The sequence below is a fragment of the Danio aesculapii genome, chromosome 9 (genome assembly GCF_903798145.1).
Source record: "Danio aesculapii chromosome 9, fDanAes4.1, whole genome shotgun sequence".
In the NCBI taxonomy this organism is placed as follows: Eukaryota; Metazoa; Chordata; class Actinopteri; order Cypriniformes; family Danionidae; genus Danio; species Danio aesculapii.
Window position 1 is genome coordinate 44,011,922 of NC_079443.1, and position 13,345 is coordinate 44,025,266.

At 35.8% G+C, this 13,345-nt stretch overlaps 1 protein-coding gene across 1 annotated transcript in view; it reads right to left on the minus strand.

Annotated features, from left to right (window-relative positions):
* ttn.1 (titin, tandem duplicate 1) overlaps positions 1–13,345 on the minus strand; it is a 141,288-nt gene that overhangs the window by 71,539 nt on the left and 56,404 nt on the right. Inside the window, exons 88-113 of the mRNA XM_056465823.1 lie at positions 13,004–13,270; positions 12,758–12,897; positions 11,903–12,029; positions 11,251–11,393; positions 10,232–10,355; positions 9,613–9,879; positions 9,405–9,502; positions 9,046–9,214; positions 8,706–8,972; positions 6,853–7,119; positions 6,462–6,740; positions 5,974–6,382; positions 5,771–5,895; positions 5,410–5,676; positions 5,056–5,325; positions 4,679–4,978; positions 3,979–4,281; positions 3,697–3,884; positions 3,487–3,601; positions 3,119–3,403; positions 2,884–3,035; positions 2,654–2,801; positions 1,635–1,812; positions 779–900; positions 405–692; positions 22–318 (exon numbers count right to left, since the gene is read on the minus strand). Of these exons, the coding sequence (XP_056321798.1) occupies positions 22–318; positions 405–692; positions 779–900; positions 1,635–1,812; positions 2,654–2,801; positions 2,884–3,035; positions 3,119–3,403; positions 3,487–3,601; positions 3,697–3,884; positions 3,979–4,281; positions 4,679–4,978; positions 5,056–5,325; positions 5,410–5,676; positions 5,771–5,895; positions 5,974–6,382; positions 6,462–6,740; positions 6,853–7,119; positions 8,706–8,972; positions 9,046–9,214; positions 9,405–9,502; positions 9,613–9,879; positions 10,232–10,355; positions 11,251–11,393; positions 11,903–12,029; positions 12,758–12,897; positions 13,004–13,270 (5,595 nt within the window). The remainder of the gene's footprint in view (positions 1–21; positions 319–404; positions 693–778; positions 901–1,634; positions 1,813–2,653; positions 2,802–2,883; positions 3,036–3,118; positions 3,404–3,486; positions 3,602–3,696; positions 3,885–3,978; positions 4,282–4,678; positions 4,979–5,055; positions 5,326–5,409; positions 5,677–5,770; positions 5,896–5,973; positions 6,383–6,461; positions 6,741–6,852; positions 7,120–8,705; positions 8,973–9,045; positions 9,215–9,404; positions 9,503–9,612; positions 9,880–10,231; positions 10,356–11,250; positions 11,394–11,902; positions 12,030–12,757; positions 12,898–13,003; positions 13,271–13,345) is intronic.

Consider the following 13,345-nt stretch of genomic DNA (forward strand, 5'->3'; position numbering starts at 1 on the left):
ATTACTGAAGTGTACTCTTACCAAATGAATACTTTGCAACAATAGGCACATGCTCCGCAGGAGCACCAATGCCATACTGGTTTTCAGCAGAAACTCTGAAGACATATTCCTTCAAAGGCACCAGTTTGGTTGCTTTAAACGCAGTTTGTTTGATTGTAGCAGACAGTTTTTGCCACTCCTCTTTGTCTGTGGGCCTCATCTCTACAATGTAATTAGCAACCGGGGAGCCACCATCATCTCTGGGGGCATTCCAGGCCAGACAGCAGGACTCGTTGGTAATTTCAGAAATATCAAAAGCAGCTGGAGGGCCAGGTTTGTCTGTAAGATAAGACATGAATTAAACTACCTGTTATTTCAGCATAATCTAAAAAATCTTCAACAGTTAATGTTGAACAACGCCATACCAAGAATGTTGACGTCAACAGTTGCAGTAGCACGGCCACTAGTGTTGACTGCCTCAATAATATATGTGGCTGTGTCAGATCTAGTTGTATTTGCAATGGAAAGCATGGAATGACCAGGTTTTGTGTCAATAGTAATTCTTTCTTCTGGTTTCAAAACAAGGTCCGCTTTTGTCCATTTCACTCGTGGCTCTGGCTTGCCAAGCACATCAGCAGGTAGGTCGATCTTAGTGCCAGCCCTGGCAGTTAAACCAGCCAGAAGCTTTGCATCTAACTGGATCTCTGGTGGCTCTGTAATATAACAAAAAATAATTACATTATATAGTGTGAATGTATACTGTTTTTGACTAATGTATTGGTGGATCTAGATCACCAACCTTTAGGATCTACAGCAAGGATCTCATCTGTAGCCTTGCATGGTCGACTGGCTCCAAGTCTGTTTACTGCTCTTACACGGTAGGCATACCACTGACCTTCAATAAGACCAGTCACCTGGAACCTGAGATATACATGAACATACAGTTGAATTCAAAACCCCCTGAATTATTAGCCCCCCTGTTTATTTTTTTCCCAAATTTCTGTTTAACAGATTTTTTCAACACATTTCTAAACATAAAAGTTTTAATAACTCATTTCTTTGTCATGATGACAGTACATAATATTTTACTAGATATTTTTCAAGATACTTCTATACAGCATTTAAAGGTTTAAAGTGGCATTTAAAAGTTTAACTAGGGTTTAATTAGGTTACCTAGGCAGGATACGGTAATTAAGCAAGTTATTGTTTAATGATGGTTCTGTAGACAATCTGAAAAAATATATAGCTTAAAGTGGTTAATAATTTTGACTGTAAAATGTTTTTAAAAAAATTTAAAACTGCTTTTATTCTAGCCGAAACAAAACAAATAAGACTTTCTGCAGAAGAAAAAACGTTATCAGACATACTGTGAAAATTTCCTTGCTCTGTTAAACATAAAAAAATTAAAGGGGTTTTAATAACTCTGATTTCACCTGTATGTGTATATATATATATATATATATATATATATATATATATATATATATATATATATATATATATATATATATATATATATATATATATATATATATATAATGATTTGTGTGTGTGTAATGACAGATTTATGCGTTACAGACTATAATTAAAAAAATACAATGACAGGTTTAGTTATATTTATACTATAAGAATCCACATGCAGAATCCACACTCACTTAAGCTCAGGTATGGGATCTCCACAGGCCTCCCATTTGTCAGTTCCACGTTGGCATTTATCAACAATGTAACCCTTGACAGCTGCACCACCATCATATCTGGGAGGTTCCCAGAGCAGGAAGATGCTCTTTGCTGATTTGTCCCTCCATTTTAGGTGCTCAGGAGGGTCAGGCACAGCTGTATTTCAAACAAATTATTTAAAAACCATCATACTAATGGAATGACAGTGTCAAGTAAGAATTATTAAAGGTGACATATACTGCATTGATTCAATAAGTTAAATTGTTCTGTGATATATAAACAGAACGTATGTGGCTTAGATAATTTTAAAAAATTCTTCAAAAATGGTTTTATATGCTCATTTTGTACTTCATAAATTGCCGCATAGAATCAGAAGGTTCTATTTTAGATCAGTCATAAATATTAATGAGCTCAGCTCTGACACACACAGCATGATACAGTATACTCTGAAATATACATGGGCAATATAATCTCATACAAAGTTGGAGAGAGAGGGGGTAGGGTAGGGAAATGTCCTCAAGCTGGGATTCGAACTCGAGACGCCCTGACGTGCTACTGAACCATATGTCAATATGACAGTCCAAAAATATTCTAACAAACGGAGTAGATGCCCTGTTCATTTTAGCATGGAGTGAGGCATCTAATTTTAACCACCAGACAGATTAACCTTAAATAAAATATAGGCTAAATTATAATTAAACTCAACCAAAGAGACAGGCAAAGATGTATTGTGTTGTATTCTGAAGCTATAATGTAAATGTAAACACAGCCAAAAACTAATATCAACCTCTACATAAACAGATAATGTTTAATAAAGTGCATTGCCTTATTTCACTTATGAAAAATGACAGTAAGAGCTGAGAGACACAATGATTAAATGTGGATTAAACACAATACTCAGCAGTCTACATGTTTCTGTTGGTGTGCATACTAATGATGCCGTGCCCCGTGAGTAAATCGTGAGTAACAATTGTGAGTAACAATTTTGAAATCTTACTTGCTGGGGAGGACACATTCACAGGTTCATCAATGTATGCTGGCTCTCCTGGTCCACATTTATTGCAAGCAATAACACTGAACAGGTATTCCTTGCCCTCAATGACATCTGTGACAGTGTACTCAAGGTCCTGTACACCAGATATCACCTAAAAAGAAGATGTTGTTAAGGCCTAGATGTTTTAATGAGCGTACAATTACTGAGAAAAGTGACTCTAAAGAACAGCTTACCTTGACCCACGTCTTGCGGGAGACCTCTCTTTTCTCAACATTGTACCCACTTACAGGGCTGCCTCCATCATGTTCTGGTGCTTCCCACATTAGATGGACATGATGTCTTGTCACCTCTGCGACTTTGAAGTCTTTGGGTGCACTTGGACATGCTGAAAGTTGCAAAAATGGGATTAAACATTAATTATTGTGCAAAGACAATAATAAAATAGTAAAGTTAGTCGGTATTGCATACCAATAACATTGACTTCAATCTCTCCAGATACAGATGTCACATCATTTTCCAATTGTAGGGTGTATGTTCCTTTGTCTGGACGAACACTTGGAGCGACAACCAGTTCAGTGTATGTAGGCTTTGTGACCATGGAAACACGATCACCAACAGTGAGCTCTTTGTCACCAAATGTCCACTTGGGTTTGGGTACGGGATATCCCGTAATAGGAACTCTGATGATAAGAGCATTGGGCACAATGACTTCCAAACCATTTTTGAATCCACTGAGATCGATGGTAGGACCCACTAAGGATGGAACAGAAGATAGACAACACATTAATGCATCCACATTTTTTTTTTCAACTTTCGGTCATTTTAAATTAGCTTACCATGAGGATCATCAGCCAAAAGTGGCCCAATTGCATCAGCTGGTTCAGACACACCAGCAGCATTTTCTGCACATACTCTGTAGTGGTACTTCTGACCAAACTTCAGTCCAGAAACCTTAATACAGGTAAACAAACAGCCCATTAGAAAACAATCTATTCACACAATTATATTGTTACAAATTTAACACAAAATTTGTCAAAAGGACATACCCTATAATACAGGTCAGGGCAAAGTCTAGCATTACATCTTAGCCACTTGTCAGTGCCATCTTCACATTTCTCAATGATGTAACCTGTAATCATGCTGCCTCCATTGCTGATGGGAGTTTCCCATGACAGCTGAACTGAGTCTCTAGTTTGATTTGTGTAATTGAAGTTCAGAGGTGGACTTGGCCTCTCTATAATTGGGGGAAAAAAAAGTTAAAAATTTGCTGCTTTTTTGCCCAGGACATAATATACATACATAACGCGCAAAACATAAATTCTACTAACCAATTGGATCCATAATCTTGACTGGATCTGTGGCAGCACTTGGCTGGCCAATTCCAGCTTTGTTCTCAGCTCTAACCCTGAAGATGTACTCCTTGTTTTCAACAACATCACTGAGTGTAGCTGTGAGATCCTCAGCTTTAACAACCATTGCAGGCTCCCATTTCACAGAGGTTCTGTCTCGAAGCTCAATTATGTAAGATGTGATCTCAGATCCTCCATCAAAAAGTGGTGGTTCCCAAGACACTGTGGCACCAAACCTATTGACAACTCCAACCATAAACTTCTGAGGTGCATCTGGCACATCTGTTAGAAGCAGAAGAATTAATGAAACGTTTTAGACAATGTGATCAGAAGTTATAACATTATATATATATATATGGATACTGACTTAATTATAACAATTTATATACACAATGTATTTTTAGAACACACTCAAGCTAAACTTTTTGAAGGTGCAATGTTCCAGACACCAACACACACATAAAAAAGGTGAATTGCTGTCCGGCTATCTGAGTTTTGGGTACAAAGATAAAGGTTATTATGATAATTTTTTTGGTAGTACTGAATTGGTTTTGGTTTTTTCTTTTCTTTTTTCATTTTACTTTTCATTTTAACCTTTTTAATAATGTAGTTGCTAATTTTATTTATCACTGTGATGTGCATCATATAGTACTTTATAAGTTTGATAAGATTGTCTCACCAAATTTGTTCTTGGCTTGAACTGCCTCATCTGTTGTAACGGTCTCCCCATTTCCAACTCTATTCCGAGCACATACACGGAAGAAATACATGTTGTCTCTCTGCAATCCACCAACACAGTACTCTGGAATATCTGCACGGTCTGTAGCCATTGTCCAGGTCTTGCGCTTGATATCTCGTCTTTCAACTACATAAGCCAAGATCTTACTTCCACCATCACTTTCCGGTTCTTCCCAAGCGAGGCTGACCTCACCATCCGCAGTATCAACAACATGCAGGTTCTTCACAGGTCCCGGAACATCTACAAAACACATTTTTATTAGATATGCAGAAGACTTAAAACTGTCTGTAAATCTGCAAGAATGTTTTTCTACTCACCAATTACATCTAAATTAATAAAAGCCTCTCCAGCTCCATGTTTGTTCTTGATGACTATCTTGTAACGGCCCTGGTCTGACTTCTTGGGTTCCTTTAGCCTATACTCTGTCCGTTCATTGGATGTGTCGATGTTTTGCCCTGGTAGGCTTATGTCATCGAAAAACCATTCAGCCTCAGCCCGAGGATAAGCATCATAGGGAACAGCCATGACAAAAGGTTTCCCGGCATCTGTTACAAGGTTCTGATCTGTAGTCTTGATCTTTGGAATAGCTGTAATGAAAAGTATAGGACATTAGGATAGATATTTCCCTTTCTATGAAAAGCATAATAGCGTTAGTGCATACTCTATGATACCTGCAAGCTCAAGCTTGGCTCTGGCATCTTTCTCTTTGGCAACTATTCTGTATTCTCCCTGATCACGGGGTCTGATCTCACAGACCTGCAGCCTGTGAACTTTGCCCTCACTGATCATCTGGTATTTGTCACCCTGGACAATGATCATGTTGTTCCTCATCCATTTGACCTCAACTCTGTCCTTATTTAGTTCAGCTTCAAACACAATATCTGATCCTGGGGGCTCAAACACATCTGTAGGTGGCCTGACAATCTCAACTGGGATCTCTGTTAAAGAAAAAAGAAAGCATGAGCAAATCAAATAACTTGGCTATACTTTATGATCATGGATACAGGTAACAGGTTGTAAAAAAAAAAGTACCTTCAACAAAGAGACGTGCCCTTGACCTTTTGTCTTCCACTCCACAGGCATATTCACATTCATCATCTGGTCTGCATTCCTTGACTATGAGCTTGCATTCTTTTCCAACTCTTTCCATATGATATCTGAAAAAAGTGAGTATAAACTTTAGCATATGTTTTCACATTATCACAAAGTACCTTTTAGTCAGAGGTAAAATTCACCTTGGTCCTTCTCTGATTTCACGTCCATTTCTGTACCATTTAACGTGGGCTTTTTCCTTAGACAATTTGCAAGTGAATTCAGCATCCTCAAACTCAGTGATGGTTTGGTCTCTGAGCTGAGCGGCGAAGTCAGCGGGAGCTTCACTGATGATCAGTTCGGCTGTGGCCTTGTCAGCACCAGCAACTACAGTGTATTCACCTTCATCTTCAAGACTGCAGTCCTTGATGGTCAGAGTGTGCTTGTCCTTGTCCACACGATACAGAATACGTTTGCTCAAAGTGATCTCTTGACCAGCCTTCATCCACTGAACTGTCACATTTGGTCTGTTCACTTTGCAAGTGAAAGTAATGGTTTTCTTTTCTTCTATTTCACAGTCCTCCAGTGGCTCAATGATCTTGAGGGCTTCCTCTGTGAATGCAAAAAAAAGTATGCAGTATGTGGAGAAACTAAACACTGTATAAAAGGCAGACATATAACAATAGCATACCCTGTACGCTGATGTTAGCAGAGCACTTGGCTTGCTCTCCGCGTTGGTTTGTCAGTGTAATGGTGTAAGTGGCTTCATCTGATTTTTCTGCAGCTTTGATTCTCAGCGAGAACACGGTGTCTCTTTGAGCCATCACAAACTTGCTACTCTCAAACATTGTCTCATTGTTCTTCAGCCATTTGGCTTTAGCACCCTCTGAGTTCACCTCGCAGTTGAGAACAATCTCTTGTCCTTCCTTTACTTGGGTATCCTTGATGGGAGTGATAATCCTCAGTTTTTCTAATGAGACAAGTAAAGATACACATTTTCAGGCAAATTCTTCTACAGAAATATTATAGAAAAATACAAAAAAGAGAGGAAGACAGCAAGCAAACAAAAAAACAAAACTTACCAATCACCAACAAGTTTGCTGACGCCTTTACAGAGCCAATGTTGGCAGTGAACGCACCCTCATCTTTCAGCTCACAGTTTTTAACGACAAGGGCCCTCCTCTTGCCATCAACGATGATTTCATACTTATCATCCGTTGTAAGTTCTTTGTCTCCTTTGAACCATTTAACTTCATAGTTGTCTTTGGACACTGAGCAAACAAACTCAGCCTTTTCACCTTCAACTGTCTCTTGGTTTTGGGGTCTGGCAATGAATTCAGCTGCCAATTCTGAAAAAAAAATAGTTTTAAGTACATCATTAAATAATTAAACCATCACTGTGATTATTTAGTACATAATGATTTACATCACACACATTTATGAGTGAGCTTTGACTTTTTCCACAGTCATTTGAGATGGATGCTGATTAAAAAATAAATAAATGATTGAAAGAAATTGCAATAACATTTTAATAGCACTAGGATGCTAGACAATTCATACTACAATTCATACTTTTTTTACTTTTCCAGCCATGAAAATAAATTTTGATTCTCTGTTGCTCTTTGGTCCTTTTCATTTTTACTTCCAAATAATACAAAATTTGGTTTTAGCACTTGCTATGTGAAAAAAAAAATCATGGATGTTATTTTAAAAGTTTAATCATACTGAATACATTGCATTATACTGGAAACACATGGATGCTCCATCCACAGAATTCTGGAAAAAAAGAAATATTGAACTGTATAGAGACTAACTTATATCATCAATGACAAGCAGAAGGATTTTGACTATCTTTGGGAACTATATATGAACATTATGTAAATTGTGTTTGTAAACATGTATTTTTTTTAATTGTATCATTGTTTTTGTTATTTTGTCATTATTTTTCAAAGTTTAAATTCATTATTTTTATTTTTTGTTATTATTTTATTTATTTTGTTATTTCTTTTTTTTTTGTTATGTTATTTGAATGTGTATATGTGTGTACAGTGCTCAGCATAATTGACTACACCACATTTTGAAAATGAATATTTTTATCCATTTCTCAGTGAATATAGCCAATGTATTTTGGTGCATTTAAACAAAACAGATTCATTAAACAGATATATTTATTAAAATAATATTTTAGTCACCAAACATATTTAGAAATTGAAAGACAATACAATTAAATTAAAGCAAAATATTGCAAATAAAAATGACAACCTACAAAATTTCAACTAAAGTTTTCCATTTTTTTGCTTCTCTTGATTTTTCCCCTTTTAAGTTCGTATTTCATATTTTTATGTAACATAAATTTGGGTGTGCTAGTTTTTGGATTGTTATCATAAGTTATTTTGTTAGATAAGCTCTAGATTTGGCTTTAGTACTGACTACTCAAATGAGTATGCACAAACCTAATATTGTATAGCTTCCTATTAAAAATATGAATTTAAAAGATAAATTTGTGAGGTATATGAGTATATGTTCATATTTGTGCTGTTTTGTAGGCTGCATTGTTATTGTATGCCTAGTTGAAGGGGGAAAAAGGAAAAAAACAAATCAGTAAACATGTTTGGGGGGGGGAAATCATACTGAATACGTTTATTTATACCTTTATAATTTGTTAAAACTGGAAATTTTAAAAAGTGGTTAACAACAACTACTGGATACAGTAAATAAAATTCGGAGCCAAAAAGTCCCTTAAAATAAAAAATATTTAATACAAAAATGTGTATTTTATTTATTATATTTTTAAAGCTCAGTTTTGATGGCCACCAAAAAGCAGCAAAGATAAATTTACCATACTTTCTAGATTTAGATTTTTGGCAGTAGGAACCCTAAGCTTATGGGACCTTATTATAAAGAGAATTTGAAAGATTCTAAGCTTTACACTTACCACTGATCTTTAGAGTTCCTGTTGTTTCCGAAGCAGGAAGCTTGCAATGGTACTCTCCAGCATCATCCATACGGAGGTCCTGTATGATGAGAATTCTCTTTTTTCCATCAGCAACATGTTCATATCGACCACCCTCAGGGATCTCCTGGTCACCCTTGTACCATGTGACCTCTGCACTGGGTTTTGAGACCTCACAAACCATCTTAATGCTGTCAGTTTCTGTGCCCTCAACATTGGCCAGGTTCTTTGAGAATCTTGCTTCCTCCTCTGCACAGTGTAAGAAACTGTCATTAATGCTTGACTTCAGCTTGGCTACTATAGTAAATGAAACAAAACTCACCAACAACTGTCAGCATTCCAGAGGATTTGGATGTCCTTGCGTCACATTCATATTCTGCTTCATCATCAAACACTGCCTTGCTAATGATGAGAATACGCTGTAATCCCTTGGCAATAATCTCATACTTTTTGCCTTTTCTGATTTCAGCACCATCTTTGAACCAGCGAACCTGCGCAACAAACAATTAAGAGTTCATCCTCTCTTTATCATGACTTTGGGTAAATGCTGTTGTTAAAACAAAAAGAAAATCGGAAACTTCAAATTATATTGCTATGCTAATTTTATCATTTACAATTAAAACAAATGTATCTCAGTTTCATTAGTCTTTTAAACTCCACACAGATTTTTGTTGTAAATACCTTGGCACTTTCACGGGACACTTCACATTCAAACTTAGCGGATTCCTTCTCCATAACCTCAACATCATGAAGAGGCTTAGAGAATTCAACGAATGGAGCTAAAAATAGATGTACAAATTCATTACACAAATGCATTGTGATTAATTTTTACTACGCTGGCTTCGCTCAAATGTTTATATGCCAGATTTTTTTTTTTCTAAAAACTTACGTTCAACATTTAAGAAAGCAGATGTCTTAAACTCCTTTGCATCACAGGTATATGTCTTGGAATCATCAAGGCTACAGTCTTTAATGATCAGTCTTCTTATGCGTCCCTCTGCCACCATCTCATACTTCTTGGTTTTACGGATTTCCTGTCCATCCCTGAACCACTTCACGTCAGCCTTTTCCCTGGATAGTTCACACTCCAGAATGGCAGTAGCTTCCTCCTCAACAGTCTGATCTTCCAAGGGCTTGGAGAACTCAACTGGTGGCTCTGTGATATGCAACATGATAAATGTGGAAAATCCCTTGAGAATAAATTATTGTTACAACAAAAAATAGAAATATACATTTTATTTTCGATAATTGCCAAGGCAACATTTTCGAAATAAAATAAAACTGAAATGGAAATAAAAATTGACAATAGCTATAGACTAAAGACTTGCTAACTGTAGCAAAAGACTAACAAAAAGAATAACACAATTACTAAAATTTACAAACTTTAAACGAAAACAAACAACTATTCAATTCATAACTTATTCAAAATATTGCTAAAATAATCTCCTAATTCTACTAATATAAAACAGACGTGTAAATATTTAATTTATTTATTTTATTTATCATACCATTGACGGTAAGTTTGGCCTGGGTCACAAAGTCTTTTGCAGTAAGTTTCACTTCCCCAGCCTCTGTCATCATGACATCTCTCAGGGTCAGAGAATGCAGTCTTCCTTCAGCTCTGGTGACCACCTGCAAATAGCATAGTTCATTATTTATTTGTTTGTTTGCTTCTTTATAGGTTGTTTTGCAAAAATATTCATAAAGATATAGATATATATATATATATATATATATATATATATATATATATATATATATATATATATATATATATATATATATATATATATATATATATATATGTGAAGTCTTTGTCTATTTCGATTTTCTGAACAAACCATCATTATACAATAACTTGCTTAATTACCCTAACCTGCCTAGTTAACCTAATTAACCCAGTTAAGCCTTTAAATGTCACTAAAGGCTGTATAGTAGTAGTGTCTTGAAAAATATCTAGTAAAATATTATTTACTGTCATCATGGCAAAGATAAAATAAATCAGTTATTAGAAATGAGCTATTAAAACTATTATGTTTAGAAATGTGTTGAAAAAATCTTCTCTCTGTTAAACAGAAATTGGGGAAAAAAATACACAGGGAGGCTAATAATTCTGACTTCAACTGTATATATTTATATAAAAGAGTGCCTTTTTACATTTTAAACATCAAATGTCTATGAATATCCCTATACCACCTCCACTTCAACAGCACTTTTGAAGAAGTTAAAAATAACCAGAAAGGCGCCTGCAGGGCAGACTGGACCAGTGTTATCATAAAAACTCCAGCAAGTACTGCTGGAAGTCCTTATATGCCAACAATAGTTATGAAACACTTTTCACTAAGAATTGTCAACCTTAATCAACAAAATATACATTGTATGTTTACTGTTAACCTATGGTCTATTATAATTTTCAGATGCTAAGGAAGCTACAAATACTTAAAAAAGGTAAAGATGCTGCAATTAGCCAAAACGATAACAAAACAATAAATAAGTAAAAAGTTTAATCTTAAGAAAAGGAACTTACCCTATCACTTGGCTCCATTTTTGTTGAGCCAACAAACCATTCAACAGGAATATCTTCATAGGAGAGCTCACAGTCAAAGGTGGCAGTCTCTCCCGCAGTGACAGTGACATCACGTAGAGGTCGCAGAAGGCCAATTGTGCGTGCTTCAGAAGCAGAAAAAGCCATTCTTAGTAATACCAAGAGACAATCCAACTACTACAAACTGTCATTGTGCTCTAGAATTAAGCTACAATTAGCAAGCCATTTCCAGTTTATCAAACAGGTCCCTCGATCATTAGCAGGTTGAAATTCCTTGTACTGCCTGTGTTCAGATAAACTAGGAGGCATGGTTCAGCTCTGCCTATAACCCCCATCCTCTCCTGATAAGGCATGGGGTTGCTAAAATAGTATTGACCTCTGATTGGCTGCTTACTCACTACCACTAAGCTAAGTCTGTTGCTGTCCTTCAGCAATATATAGTTTTTTTTTTAACGTAAAACAAGAACAAACATTATTAGGATTAAAGTTATTAAAAGTATTAATAACTAAAACAATTTGGTTTGTTCCCGCTAATAATAATAATAATAATAATAAAAACTGAATAAAGACTAACTGGTTACCAAGAATAATGTCGGCCAAGTGCTCATTTCTGTTCATTTTTCAGTTTACTCACCTTTTACTCTAAGCTGTGCAGTTGATTTAGCATTAGCAGCACTGAAGTCCACAGCACCAGCCATGTCCATACGAACATTGTAAAGGATAAGCATGTGTTTGGTGCCCTCCTCCTTAATTTCACAGTCCTGATAAATAAATAAAAAAAATAAGCTTGAAAAATAATTTAGCACAGAGACCAATTAACAGTAATTGAGATTAAACTGCAAAATGTATTGCATAATAAACCATTCACCCAAACTGAAAATTGTATAATTATTAAAGGTCCCGTGAAGTTCTTTGAAACCTGCACTTTTTATTGGAAGTTAGATGTAATCTTAACTGAAACATGAAGACAGGGCAGGATATATATTAACTCCTCCCTTTTTTTAAAGCAGCCAATAGCTGATATTTTTAAAACATTTTTATCACAGCTATGGCAGTGAGAGTTGAAATTAAGCACATCAAATAAAAAGCAAACGAGAAGCATCTCGCAGGGGGCTGGATATATGAAATACAAAAAAGCATTCGATTGGTCTGAAGATCTAATGAGAAACAAGTAAAAAAAAAAAATGTAGCCATTTGTGTGTGTAAGTTCTAAATGTGTATTTTGTCACTGTTTTGGAGAGCACTAGCTTATAGATATCTTTAAGACTAACCTAGTGATTCTAACATCTACAAAAATATATATATATTAATTTCACAGGACCTTTAAAACAAAAATACTATTAAAAATTATATTTAGATGTTATTATTATGAAATTAATAATTACAAATATAATTCCATTTAAATTATTCTAATTATCTCAACACTGATAAACAGCAAAAAGCATCTGCGCTAAACTGCTACTTGGTATTTTTGGGTAACAGAAATTACAGGTGACTGGTGCAGGGCGTCTCCTTTGAGTTTCCAGTGACCATGAACATCTTCCTCAGAGATTTCAGTCTCAAAGCGAGCAGTCTCCGTCTCTGTGACCTCCACACTGTACAGTGGACGTGATATCTTAATATCACGTTCTGCAAGACAACAGGAGTGGAGAAGAGACCAGGTTATGGAATATTTTATCTACATTTCTGCATATACACGTACGTAAAAAATAAATACATGAATAAAGTTACAAACCTTCAATGTTAAGTTTGGCTGCGGTTTTGTCAGAGCCACAGTCACATACATATTCGCCAATGTTTCCCTTTTCTGCCTTCTTTACTGTCAGGATACGCTTCTTTCCATCAGCCTTGATGAGGACGTTCTTAGAGGGAGTGATCTCGTTGGTGTCTTTGAACCATTTCACCTGAGCAGATGATTTGCTCACTTCACACATCAGGACAACCTCATCCTTCTCGACTGCAGTGTAATCCTGCAACTTGGTGGTAAAGTAAGGTTCTCCCTCTGTTGAAATTCAAGGGAAAATTAAGTTAATTCATTATTTATCAGTAGTGGAGAATGTTGTAAGAGAGTCAACAA